The sequence below is a fragment of the Rattus norvegicus genome, chromosome 1 (genome assembly GCF_021556685.1).
Source record: "Rattus norvegicus strain SHRSP/BbbUtx chromosome 1, alternate assembly SHRSP_T2T, whole genome shotgun sequence".
Classification (NCBI taxonomy): domain Eukaryota; kingdom Metazoa; phylum Chordata; class Mammalia; order Rodentia; family Muridae; genus Rattus; species Rattus norvegicus.
The window spans coordinates 66,763,170-66,782,441 of NC_141534.1; the positions used below are offsets into that span (position 1 = coordinate 66,763,170).

The window sequence follows — 19,272 nt, forward strand, 5'->3', positions numbered from 1 at the left end:
GTCATCAGAAAGCGCCCCGACCTGAGCGGAAGCGATGGAGGTAGGGCGGGGCGCTGGGTCCTATCACTCACCTAGTGAGTTGTTCCAGTAACCCCTCCTCGCAGGCTTTGCAGGGGGATGCTGTCACGCGAGAGTGCGGGTGGGCTTACAAGCTACAGGGGAAGTCAATTTACAGAACACTGTGCTTAATGAGAGGAGGGAGGGTTTGTTGAAAAACGAAAAAGGTAAATCGCCTCAGGCCTGGCAGCCATCTCTCTACACCCTTAACTCGGTGCTTTTGGGTCGGAAGTTGTGTTTCATACCAACGTCAGGGATGCTAGGTTTTCTCTTCTTATATTCCGTGTAAAGTATCTCTGATTTTGATGACTGCGGTAAAAATGAAGGAATGCCGAAAGGAGTGACACATTGTTCAGAAAATCTACCGAGCATCGCGAACTCTAGAGTCAGCAAGTGTGATTAACGAAACGATAACAATTTCACAAGGAACATTTAAAACAGATACATACCCTTAGTGTCTAAGCACTGTTCTACACATAGAGCTATTATGTCCGGAAAGTATATTAACAGCTGCATACCTTAATTAAGTCTGTTCTTAATCCGATTTTCTTTCCACTTGAATGTAACAGTGCCTTTTATGTTTTATATTTCAGATTTTAACAGGGGATTCCATTACCACATGCCTTTCTCCTTTAGTGCATGACTTGATTTGTAACCTTGGGTTTGAACTCACTGAAATTTGTGATATCAATAGCATTGTAACCCAAAATGGTGAAGTACGCTGGAAAGCAATTACAGACCGTGTGAGCTATGCAGAATTAGGTTTGTATTCTCTTTGTACATCTAGCTTCAGTTAGTACTGTCCCATGAAAAATGTGTTGTCCAGTAAAACCCTAATTTGTTCTTCTTGAAGAGTGTTATAGTGTAGTTGTGAATCAGAGGAGAAATATACAAAAGTCAAAAGATGCTTAGTTAAAGGGATAATGTAACCAGAAGGGTCAAGGAGGCAGCGTCTAAGAGATACTAGTATAGGACTTAGATCCACTAGTCACTAGCTATATATACAGCATGGATTCTCTGGATAAAAGACAAGATAGAATGGAGTAGCACCTCTAATCATGTTACACAGAACAGCACTTAATTGACAATATGAGTTATTTCTCAAATTCCAGATTTTTGTAGTTGGTCAAGAGCAACTAAACCAACAGCTACACGTTCTGTAAAACCTTTTACAGTTCATGTCTAATGAACTGTATGTCTATTTACCATATGCCCAGTTATAAACTGCTTGATTTTGTGGACATTCTGTATTAAAGGTTTCTCTGACTTAGATGATTTTCATCCCTGGACATAGAGCTAAAACATTTTCTCCTCCTATAAGGGCACAGTCTGGACTACAGGCAAAGTGTGCAGCGCTTGGGTCCTGTGTGTGAGGCCATCCATCTACACATCTCATCTCTGAGCAGAGCACAGTTTGAAACTCAGTATTCACCATGGTACCAGTGGACAACTTCTCCAGAGGTTTGACATTTGCATCTCTTTAGAAATGAAAGACTTTGCAAATTGGAAATCCTCATTACTTGCCAAGTTAAGGGTGTCTTTTTCCATCTTTGACCTACTGTCACAAGGAAGCAGGTAGATACACGTAGTTACTATCACAAAAGTTGTATTTTATTATGTTGAGGTTCATCACATAATGTTCATACTCTTATTCCTAACTACAGCCCTAAGCCTATCTCCCTAACTATGTGACACATCTTGGCTGAAGGTCAGGTCAGACTGTCTTGAGGGTCAGGATCCTGGGGAGACTCTCCAGCTGAAGGGCAGATCATAGTGTTGTCTCTCCAGATGTGCAGAGCAGAGCATTGCTCTTAGTCTCTGTTTATATACTGTCCAGAGGTCGCCCGCCGTGGGGTTCTAGGACTGTGTCTGTTATCTTGAGTGGATGATGCCTGGTTATCCAATGCAGCTTTGGGTGTAGTGGGGATCCTAAGTTATTTTTCCATGTATAAAAAGCATTTTTTTTTTACTATGCTCACTATACCTTCCAATCTGAAGAGGTCCCAGGGGCTGCAAGAGAAGTGTAAGTTTATATCTGAAGCCTGAGTTGAAGATAATTCTTTGAACAACTTTTGGACTCAATTAGGCTTTAGAAAATATAGTCCACTTGAGCATATAGAACAGACCTGCTGGAGAGATGACAAGGTTAGTAGATCAGAGAGTAGGTGCTTGCTTTCTTGACTGTGAATTGAAAAAGAAGGTAGTAATATGGGGCAAGTCCTAATGCACTTCTTGTGTGCTTTGCTTTTTGTCTTTTCCTGTGTTTCATTTGACATGTCAAGAACTGTAATAAAGCAGCCCCTATAATATGTCTGATCCCAAAACAGCGAGGTAAGCTCCCTCATAGAGGAACAACTAAAAATCATTTAGGAAATGAGTAGGTCAGAATATCTGATTAATTAATTACTAATGTCAAATTTGTGTTTTGAGCAAAGATTTAAAGAACGAACCTTGAACCCCTCAGGTATTAAATAAGTCCCTTTATTATAGTATTCAATATAAACCATTTTTACTCCAAAAATTTATAATCTTTACATCTTAAGAGGCTTGAGTTTGGTAATAGTAAATGAATACAAATTATTGTTCCTTTGAGGAACATCTTTCATGAGCTCTAATGTGTGTCTTCCTTTGAATAGCTGTTTCTTGAAATATACGATGCCTTGGAGAGCTCGCAGTCTGCTGCCATCTCCCTCAGCGTGATGAAACTAGCTTCCTGTCTGGAACGAGCCTTAGGCGATGTGAGCATGAGAATCCTCATTGTTTGCTAGAGCACCTGGATGAACACAAGAACTTCAGATCTCTTGCTTTTTATGATTGTTTTTCTGTAAAATTCTCTTTGTACATGATTAAGAACTCACAGTTTTTGTGAGCTGGGAGATGACTCAGTAAACAAAAATACTTGCTTCATAAGCATGAGTACCTAAACTTAGATAACAGCACGTGTGTTTAAACAATGAAAAGCTATGTGTGGTTGCTTCTGCACCTCCTGTAACACCATGCTGTGGGGCGAGGGAGTGGAGATGGGGATGACTGGGGCTTTCGGGGCCTCCATTCTAGCTCCAGTTCCAGTGAGAAGCCTTGACTCGAGGGAATAAGGTGGAGAGTGATGGAGGATCCTGCCTTTCTCTGGCCTCTAGGCATGTGCAGCCATTACACACACACACACACACACACACACACACACACACACACACACACACAGGAAAGGAAATCTTTAAACACTTTTCTTTGTTTATTTATACAATGCTTCATACATTTTACTCTTTTAAAAATATTACTGCTGATTATTATATAATTATTATGTGATTTCTGTTTGAATTTTAGGTATTTTTACTGATTGGGAATGAGTGTCCCTTTCTCCTAAGAGATCTTCTTGCATCTGCAGAGCTTGCACATGTCTTTGGACATGCTGTGGTGAGTGTGCAAATTATTCACAAAGCATAGAGGAGCTGGCAGGAGCTGTGCCTTTGATCTTCCAAAGCTACAATACTCTGGGAAAACATTAACTATTTCACAGATTAAGTGTATGCTTCTCTCTTCCTTCTGGAACTCTCCCTCTTCCACCTTTTCCATGGGTCTCTCTCCCCAGATTTGATGATGATAGAATAGCCAGAGAGGCCGTTGGAAGCATGTCACTTTGCTTATTTAAGGATTCCTAATGATAATGCTAAGTCTGACATAGCATTATCTGATATTTACCACCTTGGAATGGTAGCATTACACTTTTGTCCTAAAATACTTGTGTTTTTAACAGGTAGGAATTTATGATTTTTACAGCCATGCAGACTTATAGCAACATAAGGTGTGTGTATATATCATTTATACTTTTCAGAATATTCTAGAGGGACTGTAACCAAGAGACTTCAAACTAAAGGATAACATGTAGGCAGCTTAGAGAGGCAAAAGAGCAGAACAGTCATCCTAGTTGTACCAAAGATCCACCAAATTCACATTTGGGGCTAAGAAACCATCCTCAGTAAACACACCTCCCCTCACTGCTCACCCCCTTGCCAGCTTGAGAATCATTTTCTGGTGGAGAGCCTGAATGAGGCTGGAGTGCGGCCTCCTATTTTACTGAATCATTAAACACATTTTGTTCCCACTACACATTTTCCTCCAAATGGCCACTTTTATCCTCTAGATGATTTTCTTAACTGCTGATAAACGGTATATAAAATGGGGGTGGGGAATGGAGTTCTGAAGCTGCTGCAGAGAGATGTGGCTATTGAACATGGATTTTGAGTTGAACCCCTCTGAGCTTTCCATTCTCTGGTTCTGCTTGAGAGGCCCAGAAAGCAGGTTTTACTCTGCTCTGCAGCAGCGCTCTATGTAAACCAAGACTGTTTCTGTTTCTTTCCTTGAGGGCTGACTGGTCTTCTCTCTCTCTCATGAGTCTGTCCAGGCAGGTGGGAACACAGGGCTTTTTACCATACAGGCCCATGCTGGCTGGTATGGAGTTCATATCTGTCACTTTCTGCTGTCTCCAGATCCTGGGTGCCTCTGATGTCTAGTGTTAAAGCCATACACTCTGAGTACATGGCTAGCTCCTATACCTGAGACTGCTTTGCTGGTCCTGGTTTCTGAAACCTTCCTTGGGTTCATCTTCTTCACTTGGGTTACTTTATATGCACAGGGGAAATATTAGTGCCTTCCTCAAAGGCAGTTCTAGGGATAAATAAGTTGATGACTCATTAAACAATGTGTCCAGCATATGATAAGTACTCAATAAATGTTGGTTTCAGGCCAGAGAAATGGCTCACTGGGGACAGGCGCCTGCCACAAGGCTGACAGCAGTTCAAACCCTAGCTTACACTTGCTGGAAGTACAGAAACAGTTCCCTCAGGTTCTCCTGTGACATCTAGATACTGGTGCATACTGGATAAACATGTGTTAACATTTTCATGTTAGTTTCATTACTGTCACTATTTATACTAGCAGAAGCTGCTGGCTTTCTTAGGTCCAAGGGAGAAAGCAGATATTTTAGGGTTGAATTGATTTGCTCCATGATTCAGTAATCCGCTATCTTGATGGATTAGATGGACGTACTAAAAGTCTTCATCGGGTCTCCCTGTGGACTCAACCTGAGAAACGTCTTGTGGCATGGCTTTGCTTCCCCTCAAGATATTCCTCCAAAGTAAGTTGCTGGTTAATAACTTTTTCCTTAATCTGCTTAAGAATTTGCTATATTTTGAATTTCTCACAAAGAAAGGATTGTTTTTGAAAGGCAAAGAATTTGAGACATGGATGGTCAGGTTGCACATTAGCAGCAGAGCAACTGGAGCGGGATAGGTGTTTCAATGCCTTTGCTCCCAGGAACAAGTCTAGGTGCCTGGATAGATAGAAAACCTGGGCATTTTGATACAGCAATAGCCTTCCTAGTTATTGTACAGCTTAATTCCCTCTATGGAGAGTTCTGATGTTTGATTTCTTAACTCCCTTAATTTTTTACATTCATTTATTCATTCCCATACATGCCACAGCATTTGTGTGGAAGTCTAAGGGCAATAGTGGGAAATGTTTCTCTCCTTCCAAATGCGGGCCTAGGGATTGAACTCAGAGCATCCAGCTTGGCTGCAGATGCTTTTCCCCATTGATCCTTCTCAACCCTCATCCTTGCATAATTTTAACACATCTGTCTAAGAAAAGTCCTTTGTATGTGGCTGTGATCGTTTGCCAGGAGATCTCTGTTTCCTTCCCTAGATACTGTTCAGCCTTGTTGCTGTTGACAGCAGGACTGGGTCAGTTACTGAAGAGTTACCTTCACCACACAAAAGTCCAGTTGGCACATCGACCTTTTGTAACACTCACGAACCTAGAGGATGTGATTGTTTTTCCTGGCAAGTTCTACATTTCACACCCCCCTTACTCTGTTTTCACGGAGGTATTTGCACAGTTCGTAAGTAGCATCAGACTTGGATTCTTGGTGAAATACTCACTTGCCATTGCTAAGATGGCTCTGTGAGTTACTGAAAGACCCTTTTAAACTTCACCCCTTCCCACTGCTCTGGGGTGCTGTTAGCTAGACCTGGTCTCTTCCTCAAATGTGCTGTCTTTCAGAAATCTTGGGGGAATTCATGGTATCTGTTCTTCTTTCCTCTCACCTTGTCTGCATCTGTACTTGCGGCCATTGTATCAGCTGTGCACATAGTAGAAACTTGCCATGTTTTCTGAGAATACATCTTACTCCTCCAGGTCAATGTCCTCAGCTAGGGTACCTTGAGCCCTACTCTCAGTTGCTGCTTAAGTCCCTGAAGGAATTGGTTGTCCATTTCTCCTCTTGGCAACTTCCTGAGGCCACTCCACTGTAGCTGTAGGCCAGGTGCTCTCCCTTTTTTGGGATGTCCGACCCAGGCCACAGTTCATCTGTCCCAGGGTGCTGGCTGATTGGCATGTCTGTCCACATGTGTTCCTGATGTCTTTCCATTGTGACTGTGCTTGTGTTTACAGAGATGCTTGCTCTTTTACAGGTGTGACTGACAAGGTACTCTCAGCGTTAGAGACAGTGATGACGAAATCCAGCTTTCTATTAAAAATCATGTTGCCATATTGGGAGCTGGCAGTGAGCAAGTTTAAGTCGCACAGGTGACGAGGGTGGCACGGTGCTCTTGGTGCTTAGCTGTCCTTCATCTAAAGTTGGCTTACTGTCCCAACCAAGGGGGTAGAGGTAACTCCCTCAGATTAGACTGGGTGTAGAGCGCCTTCCTCTGCTGACTCAGACAAGCCGTGACTGAAATACTCTGTATCATCCTCTTGCAGCCATTGATAGAACTTTTGGTTGTTGTTGTTAGAATAAGCTTCGTAGTATTTTTCTGAGTTCTTCCTGTAAGTAAAACATCGAACCTATCCTTAGAGAACTGTTTGGGGGTTGCGGGGCGAGGAAGACAGATAAGCTGGCCATGTATTCCCTCAAAGATAAAGCCATGCAAAAGCCAGGCACAGCGTGTTTTCAGAGAGGCAGAGACTGGAGATCCAGTGAGTTGGTCATTACTTATCCTCAGGTGACCTCATTCTTGGATTCACTTTTTCTTCAGCCACTCCCTGTAGCTCTGCTGTTCTGGCCATCCTCAAAAGTAACATGTGGCATTTATAGATACTTGATGACATTTTGTTCTACTGAAACTACAAAATGCTTCATCAAGCTTTAAAACACCAACAAAAAAAAAAGGAAGAAAGAAAGAAAGAAAGAGAACAAAGAAAAGGAAAGAAAAGAAAAGAAAAGAAAAAAGGAAGAGAATCGGTCCTTATTTTGCTTCTCCCATGGCAGGTTGTGTCCTTGTTCTCAGGGCCCTGTTAGTTGTGTTGAGGCTGCAGTGCAGTTACTGAGACACCTGCTGATTTCCTTGGGTCCCATAGGTTTGCCGACTGCACCATGCTGTTGCTGTCACAGCTAGAAGCTGGACTCAGGAGAGTTTTTGCTACAGTTAATAAATGTCCTGATAGACTGCTCACAGCTGAGGTACCTGTGTTTCTGTTTCTGTTACTCACCACAACTGCAGTTACTATGTTGACAATGTTCTCTGGCTACTTAAAAGTTTTAAGGACTGGAGATGCAGATAAGCAGCTAAGCACTTGCATGGTATCTGCAAAACCCCAGATTCAGTCCCTCACAACACACACAGACACACACACACACAAACACACACACACACACAGACACACACACACACACAGACACACACACACACACACGCTTCATGGTGTTGCAAAACATCAGCATTTTCTGCAGAACTGTTTCTGATTTTGTATAATACAACTGTTCTTTTTAATTGTTTCTCTTTTCTCTCTTCCCTTTTCTGCAGTCAACAATTCTATATACCACGTTCGATGAAGTAAGTAGCCAAACTTGCAAAAGAAATTGAAAAAATTATTTTCTTTCGAGGTAAAAATTAAAACACAGTGATTAGGGCTGGGGAGAATACTCAGAGGTTAGGAGCACTTGCTGCTTTTCTCAGAGGACCTGGGTTTGGTTCCAGGCACCCATACGGTGGCTCATAACCAGGTGTAGGCATACACATGGTACACATACTTAAATGTAGGCAAGAATACTCATGCAGGTAAAATAAGTGAGTTTAAAAATAATGCTACTAATAAAAACGATAAACCATAAGTAGCGTGCTGACAAGGAAGTGTCGATGGTCATAGGCAAGAAGAAGAAGCTCATGCGAGGTTTAGATATACCTCTGGGGCTGTACTTCAGTGAATTGAGTGCTTGCCTGGCATGGAAGCTGTGGGTTCAGTCTCCAGCACTGAATACACCCAGCATGGTGGCACATACCTGCAATCCAGCACTTGTGAGGCAGATGCAGGATCTGAAGCCAACCTTAATACATGAAACTCTGTTTCAAATAAATAAATAAAGCTTTCAGGTTAATTTTAATACCCAATATTGTTGATCTTATTTCTGTAGTTGTACAAAACACAAAGTTGGAGATTGATGCCATTGGCTATAACCACTGCTGAGAACAACTGTTTTCATCCAGGACAACTGTAGATATCCTAATTGTATGTGTACAGATCAATGTCTCTGTACGTGTACATACATGACTCTTGTGTTTGTAGTATATGTGCATGTGTCAGCTTAACGGCTTACTGACTCATCTGTGTTTGGTGTTCTAGATACTAGCAAAACACATGAGTGATGGTAGCATCAACCAGCTTCCGTGTTTCCTGGGGGAGCCTGCCATGGTAAAGTCCATGTATCTCCAGTCTGCATCTTTCTGGTTATGAACATTATTTGTGGTGTGCTCAGAAGCTGACTTGCTTCTGCCTGTCACCTTGACCTGTCACAGACATCATCAGAAGTGACTACAGTGTAGGCGCTGTACATTTTGAATGCCTAATTATTTGGCTGCCATCTTTCTAAACACTTTTATTTATTGATTCTATGTATTTTTACTTAAGAAAGGACTATATATTTGTTTGTAAAACTTAGCAGCAGTCAGATGTCTTTGAGATTAAGTGTTAGATGATAAGATTAATGTTTTGGTCCATTTTCAATCAGCGATTTATATTTTATAAGAATACTACAGTGACTTCTCTATAGACTATAGTAGATACTTTTTGTCTATCCCACTTCACTGAGAGAAGAACTGGATTATACTTCCCATTCCTTATGTGATTTTGGCATCGCTTCCTGACATCAGTCAGTCAGATAACTAATCTAGCTCATCTCCTCCTCCTCTTCCTCCTCCTCCTCCTCCTCCTCCTCTTTTTCCTCCTCTTCCTCCTCTTCCTCCTCTTCCTCTTCTTCTTCCTCCCCCCTCCCCATCCCCTCCTCCTCCTCCTTTTTTGTCTTGAATCCCCTGGACTCTTCATCTGTTGGCATCTGCCCACATCAGTGGTTCTCTGACTTCCCCCCACAGTCTGGCAGAGAGAGCCTTTGGGCATGTACCGTTAGAGGAGGGAGCAGCTATCTGCGTTGGCTTAAGATGCAGGAGTAGGCTGTGGTGAATGCAAAGGAAGCAGTGACCAAGGACAGCTGCTTGGTTATGCTCCTAGCGAGAGCAGTGACGTAGGCTTCTTTAGGGAGTTTGTTTCCCTTCCCTCGGTGGTTGCTCTGCCCCCACAGGCAGGCTGTACTGAACAAGGGCTCCCCACTACAGTTCCAGCTGCAGGATGGGATGAGTGCCCTCTTGGAGACTCACACTTCCCATCAGTTTATAAACAAGCCAGGAACTGCCTGGAAACCCTGCCATCCACTCTTCCGTCTGCCCAGAACACTAACAGAATGTTTCTCTGTTAATTCTAAAAGGACTTCTTGTGGGATTTCCTGAACTATCAGGAGGGTCCTCGTATCCGGGATCGTTTAAGCCACGGGGAGATCAACATACGTGAATTTCCCAAAGCAGCAGCAAGCCAGCTGCTCACATTCTGCCTGGTGCTCCTGCTCAGATTCACTGAGGAGGACACACTGTCAGAACTAAAGGTACCACAGAGGGAAGAGGGCGGCTGGCGGAATGGACTGCCACCAGCATTGAAAGAAACGTCTTATTTCTCAAATGTGATTATCTATTGACAATTTCCCGTCTTCATTTGAGTTACAGTAATGGTGTAATGGTGTAGCTGGTACTTTTGTTTTCAGTTTATATGCATGACAGTTATTTTTAAAACTGTTTAAAAGTCTAAGCAAAGTTGACATCAAGCCATCAGGAACTCCCTTTGCCAGAAATGAAACAGTTAAAAGTTGGATGTCCTTGCTTCCTTCCATGACTGTCCCAGGTGCTTTTCCCTATAAGCAGCACTTCTCATTAGCTGTATTTTGGGACCTTTGCTGTGCCTGTTCTGTTAGCTGTCTGTTATTCCGTTGCCTTAGCAGACCACCATTTATCCAAGTGGTCTGTCTCCATGGATATGTGTGCTGTCCCTTTGACTGATGAAGTTCTCTGACTGTAATGGTGAGCTGAAGGACTGTGCTCACTTGGGCATCACTGTTAGTGAGTTTGCAAAGGTGAAGCCCTGTGGCGGTGACAGCAAGGACTGTCTTTTGTTTCATTTGCACTGATGGCTGTCGTTCCTTTGCCATCTTATGCGCGTGTGCATTTTCCACTGGTTTATTAATCTTACTGCTCTTTTCAGTGATGTGCCACCTGTTACTTTTCTTTAACTCTGGACTTTTTCCTTGGCTTCTGCCTTTATGTCATTCTTGAAAGCTTCTTTGCATTCTAAAAATTATAACCAATACATAATTTTCCTAGTGTTTTGGGTTTTTTGTTTTGTTTTGTTTTTTCCATTTTCTCCAAGTAGAATTTAGTGCCTTTGGGGAGTGAGGTAGAGACTTCCTGAGTTTTCTTGTTGAAATTGCTAGCAGCCTTTCCAAACGCCATGTGGAGACCTGATAACACTCTTTTGTGTCATCAGCGCCCAGCCCTGCGTTCTCCTGCTCGAGGCTCTGCTCTTTGCTGAGTCTTCAGTTCAGTGCTCTCCAGATATTAAAGACAACACCCATTCCTATGGCCTCAGAATTGTCTGTTTTCATTGTTTCTATTCCATGTGAGCTATGTCATTAAACCCAGACCCAGAAAACAAACAGAATATCCTAGAATCGCGTAGGGAATCTGACATCTTTCACTATATTGAACACCACTCAGAAACTAAGGATAGAGCTTAGCTGGTCGAGTATTTACCTAGTATGCATGAATACCTTAGTTTGATCCCCAGCCTGCATGAACCAGGTATGGTGGTGTATACCTGTAACCCCAGCCCTCACTCAAAAGGTAAAGGCAGAAGGATTCAGAAGGCATCCTCAACTACATAGAGTTTGAGACCAGCTTGGGATATATAAGACCCTGTCTCAAAAAGAAAAAAAAAAAGAAAGAAAGAAAGAAACAATCAATAGCAAGTATGTCCTGGTCTGTGGTGAGTATGCACCCCAGCCTCCCATCTAAGGTGGCTTCCAAGGCTCACAGACTCCCATGACTCCCTTTCCTGTTTTCACATTCAATTCTCAGTTTTGTGTCTTAAGATATGTCTTGAATCTTTTACTCAGTGTTATTCCCTTATTTGGCGAAATCACCATCACTTACTTCCTGGAGGGGCACTTGCCTTGTCAGTCCCTTCCTTCTCTTTTCTCAACACAGCAGCCAGATCCTTTTCTGCACATCATGTCCCTCTGTGCAGAGGCTGCCTGTGCTTTCGTACTTTAGAGCAGAAGTGTGTGCTCCCTCCCGTCCATCCCAGCAGTCACCCTAGGCTTGGCACCACAGCTATGAGGATGCTGCCCGTGATGTGGCTGTGACTTAGTTGTCAGTGAGGGAAGGGTTGGCACATGTCCCAGCACTTCAATCTGCTGTCGTCTCAGTCATTTGCTCTGTGCCGTTGAGAATGAAGCAGTTCCCACTTCTGGCTTCTGCCAGCTTTTGGCTCCCCAACTTTTCATTTTTGTAGTTTCCTGTGGCAGACTTGGCTTTTCAGTTACACATTTACATCAGTTACACATTATATTCAGTTATATATTTATATAATTTAGAATGTACTGTAATACTTTATCTATGCTTTTTAATATTTATGTGTTTAGCAATTAACTGCTTAAGGTCATGTAATTTCCTTCTAATTGTATTGATTTTCAGTCCTTAAATTTTTTCCATTCATTTTGGCATCTTTTTCTCCTCATACATTTGTAGTTTTGCTATGCTATGGACAGATCACAGGGTGTGATCTTTGTAAATTACGGTGATTAGTCAGCTCCAGTTGATCACTTTGTTGGTTATGGTTGACCACCAGGTCCACCCTACTTTGTTGAAGAGCTTTACCATGCTTCAGCTCAGTAGAGTTATTTTGAAGAAGGCAGTGGAAGGCTCCGAGTCAGACATGATTCAGAAGAAGACACAACACCCAGCATAGACCTATAATGCCTGACACCAGTGTTTCTACACCAGGAGGAAGCAGCAATACAGTTGCTGGTTAGTCTTGCAGAACGTTACAGGTCTCGCTGCCATCCAGCTTTCCAGCTGCAAAAACAGGTATGCACTGCAGGGGGTGGGAGAGGGTGGTGGGAGACAGCATTCCTGCTTCAGATCCATCAGAAAGGTCCAGGTCTTGGTCAGATCTCCTGTGTGGCCTGGGCAAGTGGCTCAGTCTGCCGCGCCTGCAGCTCAGGTTCTGTCTCAGAGTTAAAGGTGGCTTCAGTCTCAAGGATGACGTGTGGAGTGTTTAGCATGGAGCCTGGCTTGCTGCTGGGACCAGTCACTTCCCAAGATGAGAAGCAAGTTTTACCAAGTAAGGGATGTCATTTTTTCTTCTACCATGTAAGACAAGTTTTTATTAACTTACAATTTTAAGTAAACTTTCCACCAGGTAGTTTGGGGATTATCTCAAATGCACTCTGCTTTTTGTTTTTGTTTTTTGATTTTTTTTTTTTTAAGATTGTATGTACACGAGTACAGGTGCTCTTGGAGGCCAGGCCAGGGCCTTCTGATCTAGAGCTGGAGGTAGAGGTAGTTGTGAGCCACACAACAGGTGCTGAGAATTGAACTCAGGTCCACTGCAAGAGTAGTGCATGATGCTAACCACTGTGCCATCTCCTCAGGCCTCAGATGTTTTATTCTGTATACAGCAGGAGACAGGACAAGAACAGTCCCCATGAATGCCACACTCAGGATAGCTATTGCATAGATACTGGCATGTGAGCACATCCTCACAAGGCTGCTATAAACTGGTAGCAGCCAGTTTATGCTTGTTGGGAAAGGCCTAGAGAGGCCATGCTGGAGACCAAGGCCTGACCAGTGCTGACAAACAAATCCATTATGAGACCTTTCCTGGGGAGAGGTGAGCAAACATCTGTTCCTCCCAGAGAGGCACCACAACAGATCAAAGAGACCATCCAGCTGGGTTGGCCTCAGTAGCAGTGAGCTTTAGAGTTAAGGGATTCTAGATGGCTGGGAAGTCCATCTCAGCATTGGGGACAGCTCACAAGGGATGCATTGCAGAGCCCCTATCCATGTGCAGTTGCTGTCCACTGAGCCAGGAGTGTCCTCTTTCCTTCTGCTTTTATAGCTTGGGGAGGGACTTTGAATCTTGTCAGTTCTGTGAGCTTCCCTCTAGAAGGGACATTTCAGTTAGGAAACAGCTAAAACAGTGTGGGTGAGAAGGGCCAGATCATCTAACAGTCCCTTGCCAGTGAGCTCTGGATTGGGGGCAGGAGTGTGGATGATGTCCCCCATGAGTCTGCTTTCAGAGATACCGTTAGAAAAGTAGAGATATCAGGACTTACCTACAGGTATTTTAAAGAGACAGGACAGAAGGGAAGGTTCTGAATGGTGGACTGATTGCTGATGTCTGGAGACACTCTCCCTTTGCTGTCCTCTTCTCTGGCCCCTGGCAGCTCCTTGACTATTTGGACTCTCATCTCTTTTCTGTCCACTACTTGGCGACAGTCCTGTGCTTTATAAGGTCATTGCCCTGGTTATTGCTGTTGCAGAAAATTACTCACATTCAGTGGTGTCTACACAGCTGCCACTTAATTTGCTCATATTATCACGGGTCAAAACCTGCAGAAGGATCTGTTGTGTGGCTTCCTGCGGCTGCTGACAAGTTGTTGACAGTGTTGACATGTCTCCCTCATCTGTGCTGTGGCTCTCACTCACACAGCAGTTGCCAAATCGAGTCACACAGTTCAGAGGAGGGAAGGTAGGCTGCCTCTTAACGGAGGGGGTCAAGTTGCAAACATGTTCGTAATCACAGGCCCAGCAATATGTTGAATTGTCAGCTCAACTGAGCATGGAAGATACTTGAGCTTGCCACATGGTTTTCAAATATGCAGCGTGTAACCATTTACAAATATTTTCTAGAAAGTGATTCAATATCTATGGCAGTTGAAAGCATCCTTCTTGGGATACTGTAAAACCTAGAGCAGTCAAATCTTTCCTCTCAGGTGCTGAGCTGTGAGAAAAGCCTCAGGATGTGGCCTGTGCTGCCTTTGCCAGAAGAGTGCTGTCAGGAAGCAGGCAGGTGCGTGTCACAGGGGCTGAGTCTGTGTCATCTAAGCTGTTGTGCATGTCACCTGGTTTGTGCACACCATGCCTGGCCGTTGTAGTGAGCACCAAGTGCTCATCATTCTCCAGGTACAGAGCTGGTAGAAACCTTTGGAAAGGGAGCTACAGGGCCCAACTTGGCAGTTGAACACAGACTGGATGATAAAGTGTTCTTCAACCAGGGTTCAGCAGACATGATGAAGGTCTGGACTCAGGAGGAAAAGGAGTAGGGGTCCAAATTTGGGGAGTGTAGAATAAAGCAGACACACTTGTAGTAGGGCTAATCTGGGGCAAGCCACAGATCCTGTCATGCTACCTATGCTCCTTTATGTTGGGGAAAGCAATTTTTAGATCAAGGTTACTGTGCATTAAACATCATTTTGTATTACCAATAATGAGGGAGTTTAATTACTGGAATATACCTTTAATGTTGCGTGCTCCTCAGATCGGAAGGTAATTCGGAAGCATGTGCCTGCAACTCTTTAATTAGCAAGATTCTGTGTGAGCTCTGCCACTACCTGCCTGCGAGTGCCTGCGCTATAAATGGCTTGGACGGTCTTCCCTCAGAGAAGTGAGTACTGAAGAAACATAACTGAGGGATTTATGATAGCATAAATTTTAAATTTCAGCAGTTTGGAATTGTACTCCAAACAGGGTCCTTGGGTGAGGTTAGGTGATGTTTGTGCAAGTACCACGTATCTAGTGAAGTCACATGAGTGTCACTTGCTGAGGTTGCACTTAAGATTCAGGAAAAAAAGAGCCGGCAGTAGCATTCTGTGGTGCTATGAGTCCCCTGATTGCTACACTGTCACTTGCAGGTGGTCCCAGCTGCTCAATGAACTCTGTAACACACGCATTCCTACACTGTTCTGCCCCAAAATTGTTCTAGAAGTTCTGGTTGTGCTCCGAGGCATCAGCTCCCAATGCCAGCGCGTATCTGACCAGGTCATCGCCTCTTTGCAGCTGAGACACAGGCAATGGGTGGAGCACACGTTGCGCTCTAGGCAGCGTCAGAACTATGTGCGCATGCTCAGCAGGTAGGACATTACCCCAGCTCCCACCCCCACCCCCCTTCTCAGCGCTCCTCTCACTCAAGCTTCGGTGGGTGCTGATCCTTTCAGAGGGTAGTTACAGTGTATACAGTTTTATAGAACTTTAAATTTGGCCTTTTGGTGTGGGTCCCACCACCCAAAATGTAAGCCCTAGAGCTGTTCTTCACGTTTCCTCTAGAAACAGCTGCTTGGGACACATTTCTAGAACTTTGGGTTGAATGCTTGTATTTCTAGGACTATCACAGCATATACATGTTCATTGCCTCCCAGAAGTTTCTCAGTGTGCGCTCATGTAGTATATACAGAGTGCTATTTATTCCCCTCCAAAATGGAGCGAAATATTTTTAAGCATCTCTGCTGATCTCATGGGAAAAATAAGGTCAGGCTGTAAATGGAATTTCTTGGAATCTGGCAAAGTTAAACACACTTTCTCCTCTTGGGAAAGTCCTTTACTGTTGAGGAAGGTGCTGGTGCAGCCCTGCAGCAGGCTAGGGGCTGACCTGGTACAGTGATTTGGAGGCACTGGAACCAAGCCAGACTAAAGCAAGTGCTGCTGCCGGGGAGTAGAAGCACTTTGTGACCTGAACGTGAAAGGCAGGAAGGGGCTGGGCTTGAAAGGCAGGGACTGAGCCAGGCCGGGCGAGCAAGGATAAAGACTGATAAACCATCTTCTCAGGTGTTTGGACTTTGGTGCTGCTTTAAAGGTGTTGGCAAAAGAACTCCATGTTTTGGGGGTTGTTTTTGGCTTTTTTCCCTTTGTATTTCTTTTTTTTCTTTCTTTTTTTTTTGTGGTTTTGTGTGGTGTGTGTGTATGTGTGTGTGTGTGTGTGTGTGTGTGTGTGTGTGTGTGTGTGTGTGTGTGTGTGAAAGAGAGAGAGAGAGAGAGACAGACAGACAAAGAGAGCAAACATGTTTACAGACATAAAGCTGGGTATGTAGGGAGCTGGGGAGGATTTGGAACATTTGGAAAGGGGAAAAGCATGATCAAAATACATTGTATGAATTTTTTAATAACATAAAATGGTGTTGATTAGGTGAAGTGCTGTTTTTCTTTGTGAAAATGGAAAGAACTTTGTCAAAACCTTGACCTGCTTTTCTCCTTTTTCAGTGTTGGACTTTTGTGTCCTGTGCTTTCCCTGATTTTGTTGCTCCTTGCACTGGAATTGGTCAGTGTTCATGCTGTTCATGGTAAAGATGCTCAGGAACGACAGCAGTATCTGAGGTAAGGTACACCTGCTCAGGAGAAAGAACACAGTACTGAGGTGATTTTAAGAAAGTTTGACTCCTCTTGGCTATTCCTTTGGTGAGGGTTTTTAAAATCCCCATAGGCTCTCCTTGATCCTTAGCTGGTCTTCTCTGTACAATTGGATACTAAGTTTGTGGATCACAAAATTGAACCTAATTTACTTGTGAACCCTCTCAACTAGCCAGGCTGTAGTTTGGTGCCCAGAAGGGTTGCACTGACTGGCCCTGGATCATTATGTAAACAAGGTTGGCCTTAAACTTAGAGAAGCCAGCCTGCCTCTGCTTTCTAAGTGCTAGTAGTATAAGTTGTAGTTTTAAGTTACTCTAGGGGAGGGGGCTGTGAGGTGGGGAATTGTGAAAATCAAAGGACAACTCCAGCCCCTTCTTCTGCCTTTCTATGTGCTCCAGGGATTAAACCCAGGTCACCAGGCTTGCTTGGTGGTGCTGTACCTGCTGAACCATCTCACCTGCTCTGTACTGGTTAGTTGTGGTACTACTTGACATTGTCAACTTGACAGACCTGGAGTCTCAACTTCAGTTGAGGGAATTTGTGGATCAGGCTGGCCTGTGGGCATGTCTTTTGGAATTGTCTTGATTGTTAATTGATGCGAGAAGGCCCAGCCCATGTGGGTGGCACCATTCCCTGGTTTTGATGGAATAAGAAGAGAGAGAGGGCTAGCTGAGTACCCAGCAAGCAGCATACATGCACTTGTTTCTCTCTGCTGTTGACTTTGGGTGGGGTATGATGAGCTCGCTCAGGCTCCTGCCACTGTGACTTCCCTGCAGTGACAAACTGTCCAAGCCAAATAAGTCCTTTTTTCCCCTATATGGCTTCTTGTTGGGTTGTTTTATCACAACAGAAATGAAAGTAGGATACGGATGGATGAATAGAGCCTTAGCAAGTGTGTGCAAGGCTGGTAACTACATTGGGATACTCAGCCTTAGCACCACTGGTAACTACATTGGGGTACTCAGCCTTAGCACCACTGGTGACTACATTGGGGTACTCAGCCTTAGCACCACTGGTGACTACATTGGGATACTCAGTCTTAGCACCACTGGTGACTACATTGGGGTACTCAGTCAAGCATCAGTGGCAACTGTGTTGGGGTACTCAGCCTTAACACCAGCAGTGCTAGCTCTGTAGCTTCTGTGTGCTAGCCACATGTTAGTAGCAGCCTCCTAGTGTCCTTGAGGAATATACCTGTCCCAGAGGAGAGCAAAGGCTCTGTGGGCTCCATTCCTCTAGCATATCTTCATGAAAAATGTAAACAACTACGGGAAAGTCTACAGTACTCAGGAAACTGAGGATAAACCTGAAAATGTAAAAATGGTGTGTATCATAATCAGTTGGAACTTGCTGCCATCTCAAAGGATAACTTTAAGGAAAACTGGTTTTAGCAGTGGCAGGTGTTTCATAGTAATGGTGTTTCTCTTCAGAGAGACACATCAACACCAAGGGAAGAAAGCCAAACGATGTAGCCTCAGTACCAGAGGGACTTGTGGGCAGGACCTTCTCTCACCGTGTGTCCATCCTCTGTCAGTCTGAGCCAGATAGCTGTGCAGTCTTTGAGACTGTGTTCCATTGCTTAGAAACATCATGTCAAGATCTAAGAGAGGGGAAAGAATCTGGAGTCTCATGAGACCCATCCCCGTGTGGAGAGCACTGGCCCCAGCATTGCGTCCTTTCTCTAACGGTTTCTCTTATTCTCATTTCACATGCATTTCTTCTTCCTGAATCCAGACACAGCTGAGTAATCTTTAGGAATATTCCCAAGAGAAGGCAAGACATGTACACTGCTGTATTCTGTACTAGAACAGACAAACTAACATTCCTCGCTGTCTTCTTAACAGGTTCTTAAAACTGATCCTCCAATACACTGAGAACCTAGTGGCCTATACCAGCCGACAGAAGAACAAATGGAATGAAGCCGTCAGTCTCACACGTGCAGTTTTGTTGAGAATTTGGACGTTCAGTGAGAAGAAACAAATGTTAATACATTTAACCAAAAACACAAATAAAGTTGACACAGGCTGACACGCTTTCTGTCAGAATTGTCATCTACGTGTTTCCACACAGAAGAAAAGGCTTCACATCCAGCACAATTAAGAAACACATACCATGGTAGTGCATGAGTGAGGCCAGGTGATAGAAGTTTAGAGCCTTCCTTTCTCCTTACGTCATTAGTAGAGGAAGCAGTTGCATGATACATGTACAAATTCAAGGTTCTGAAAAATCTTGAGTTGATGATTCTTGTTGATTGAAGGTGCTACCTGTATGGCCCCAGCCAATTGCCAAGTGTACTTAAAAACAAGGCTCACCCTGGCCTGCAGTACCTGTAGGGCTGCTCAGGGCTGACCAGGTCTATGAAGGAAATAGAGAACAGAAGACACAGAAAGCACATGTAGAGGTTCTGAAAGATAATGAAATAAACGGAATGACTTCTTCA

The 19,272-nt window shown here is 43.9% G+C and overlaps 1 protein-coding gene across 43 annotated transcripts; it reads left to right on the forward strand.

Moving 5' to 3' along the window:
* The first annotated feature begins 13 nt into the window (after positions 1–13).
* Ermard (ER membrane-associated RNA degradation) lies at positions 14–19,272 on the forward strand. Of its 43 annotated transcripts, none has more exons than XR_015628956.1 (18): positions 14–224; positions 651–819; positions 1,379–1,518; positions 2,694–2,795; positions 3,382–3,471; positions 5,094–5,191; positions 5,758–5,894; positions 6,525–6,639; positions 7,411–7,513; positions 7,857–7,886; positions 8,674–8,742; positions 9,809–9,982; positions 12,432–12,515; positions 14,426–14,502; positions 14,971–15,096; positions 15,415–15,562; positions 16,686–16,799; positions 18,677–19,272. XR_015628956.1 is itself a non-coding variant. In XM_087567791.1 (18 exons), the coding sequence occupies exons 6-18, from the start codon at positions 5,094–5,096 to the stop codon at positions 18,858–18,860; spliced, it is 1,530 nt and encodes a 509-aa protein (XP_087423917.1). In that variant the 5' UTR covers positions 14–224; positions 651–819; positions 1,379–1,518; positions 2,694–2,795; positions 3,382–3,471; positions 5,070–5,093; the 3' UTR covers positions 18,861–19,272.

What these genes read in the sequence shown, in the direction of transcription:
- Ermard (XM_087567731.1), top strand. An exon ending in TGGAACGAGCCTTAGGCGAT is followed by an intron (nt 2,796 to 3,381) that starts GTGAGCATGAGA and finishes TTTGAATTTTAG; the next exon opens with GTATTTTTACTGATTGGGAA. An exon ending in ATGTCTTTGGACATGCTGTG is followed by an intron (nt 3,472 to 5,093) that starts GTGAGTGTGCAA and finishes TTGATGGATTAG; the next exon opens with ATGGACGTACTAAAAGTCTT.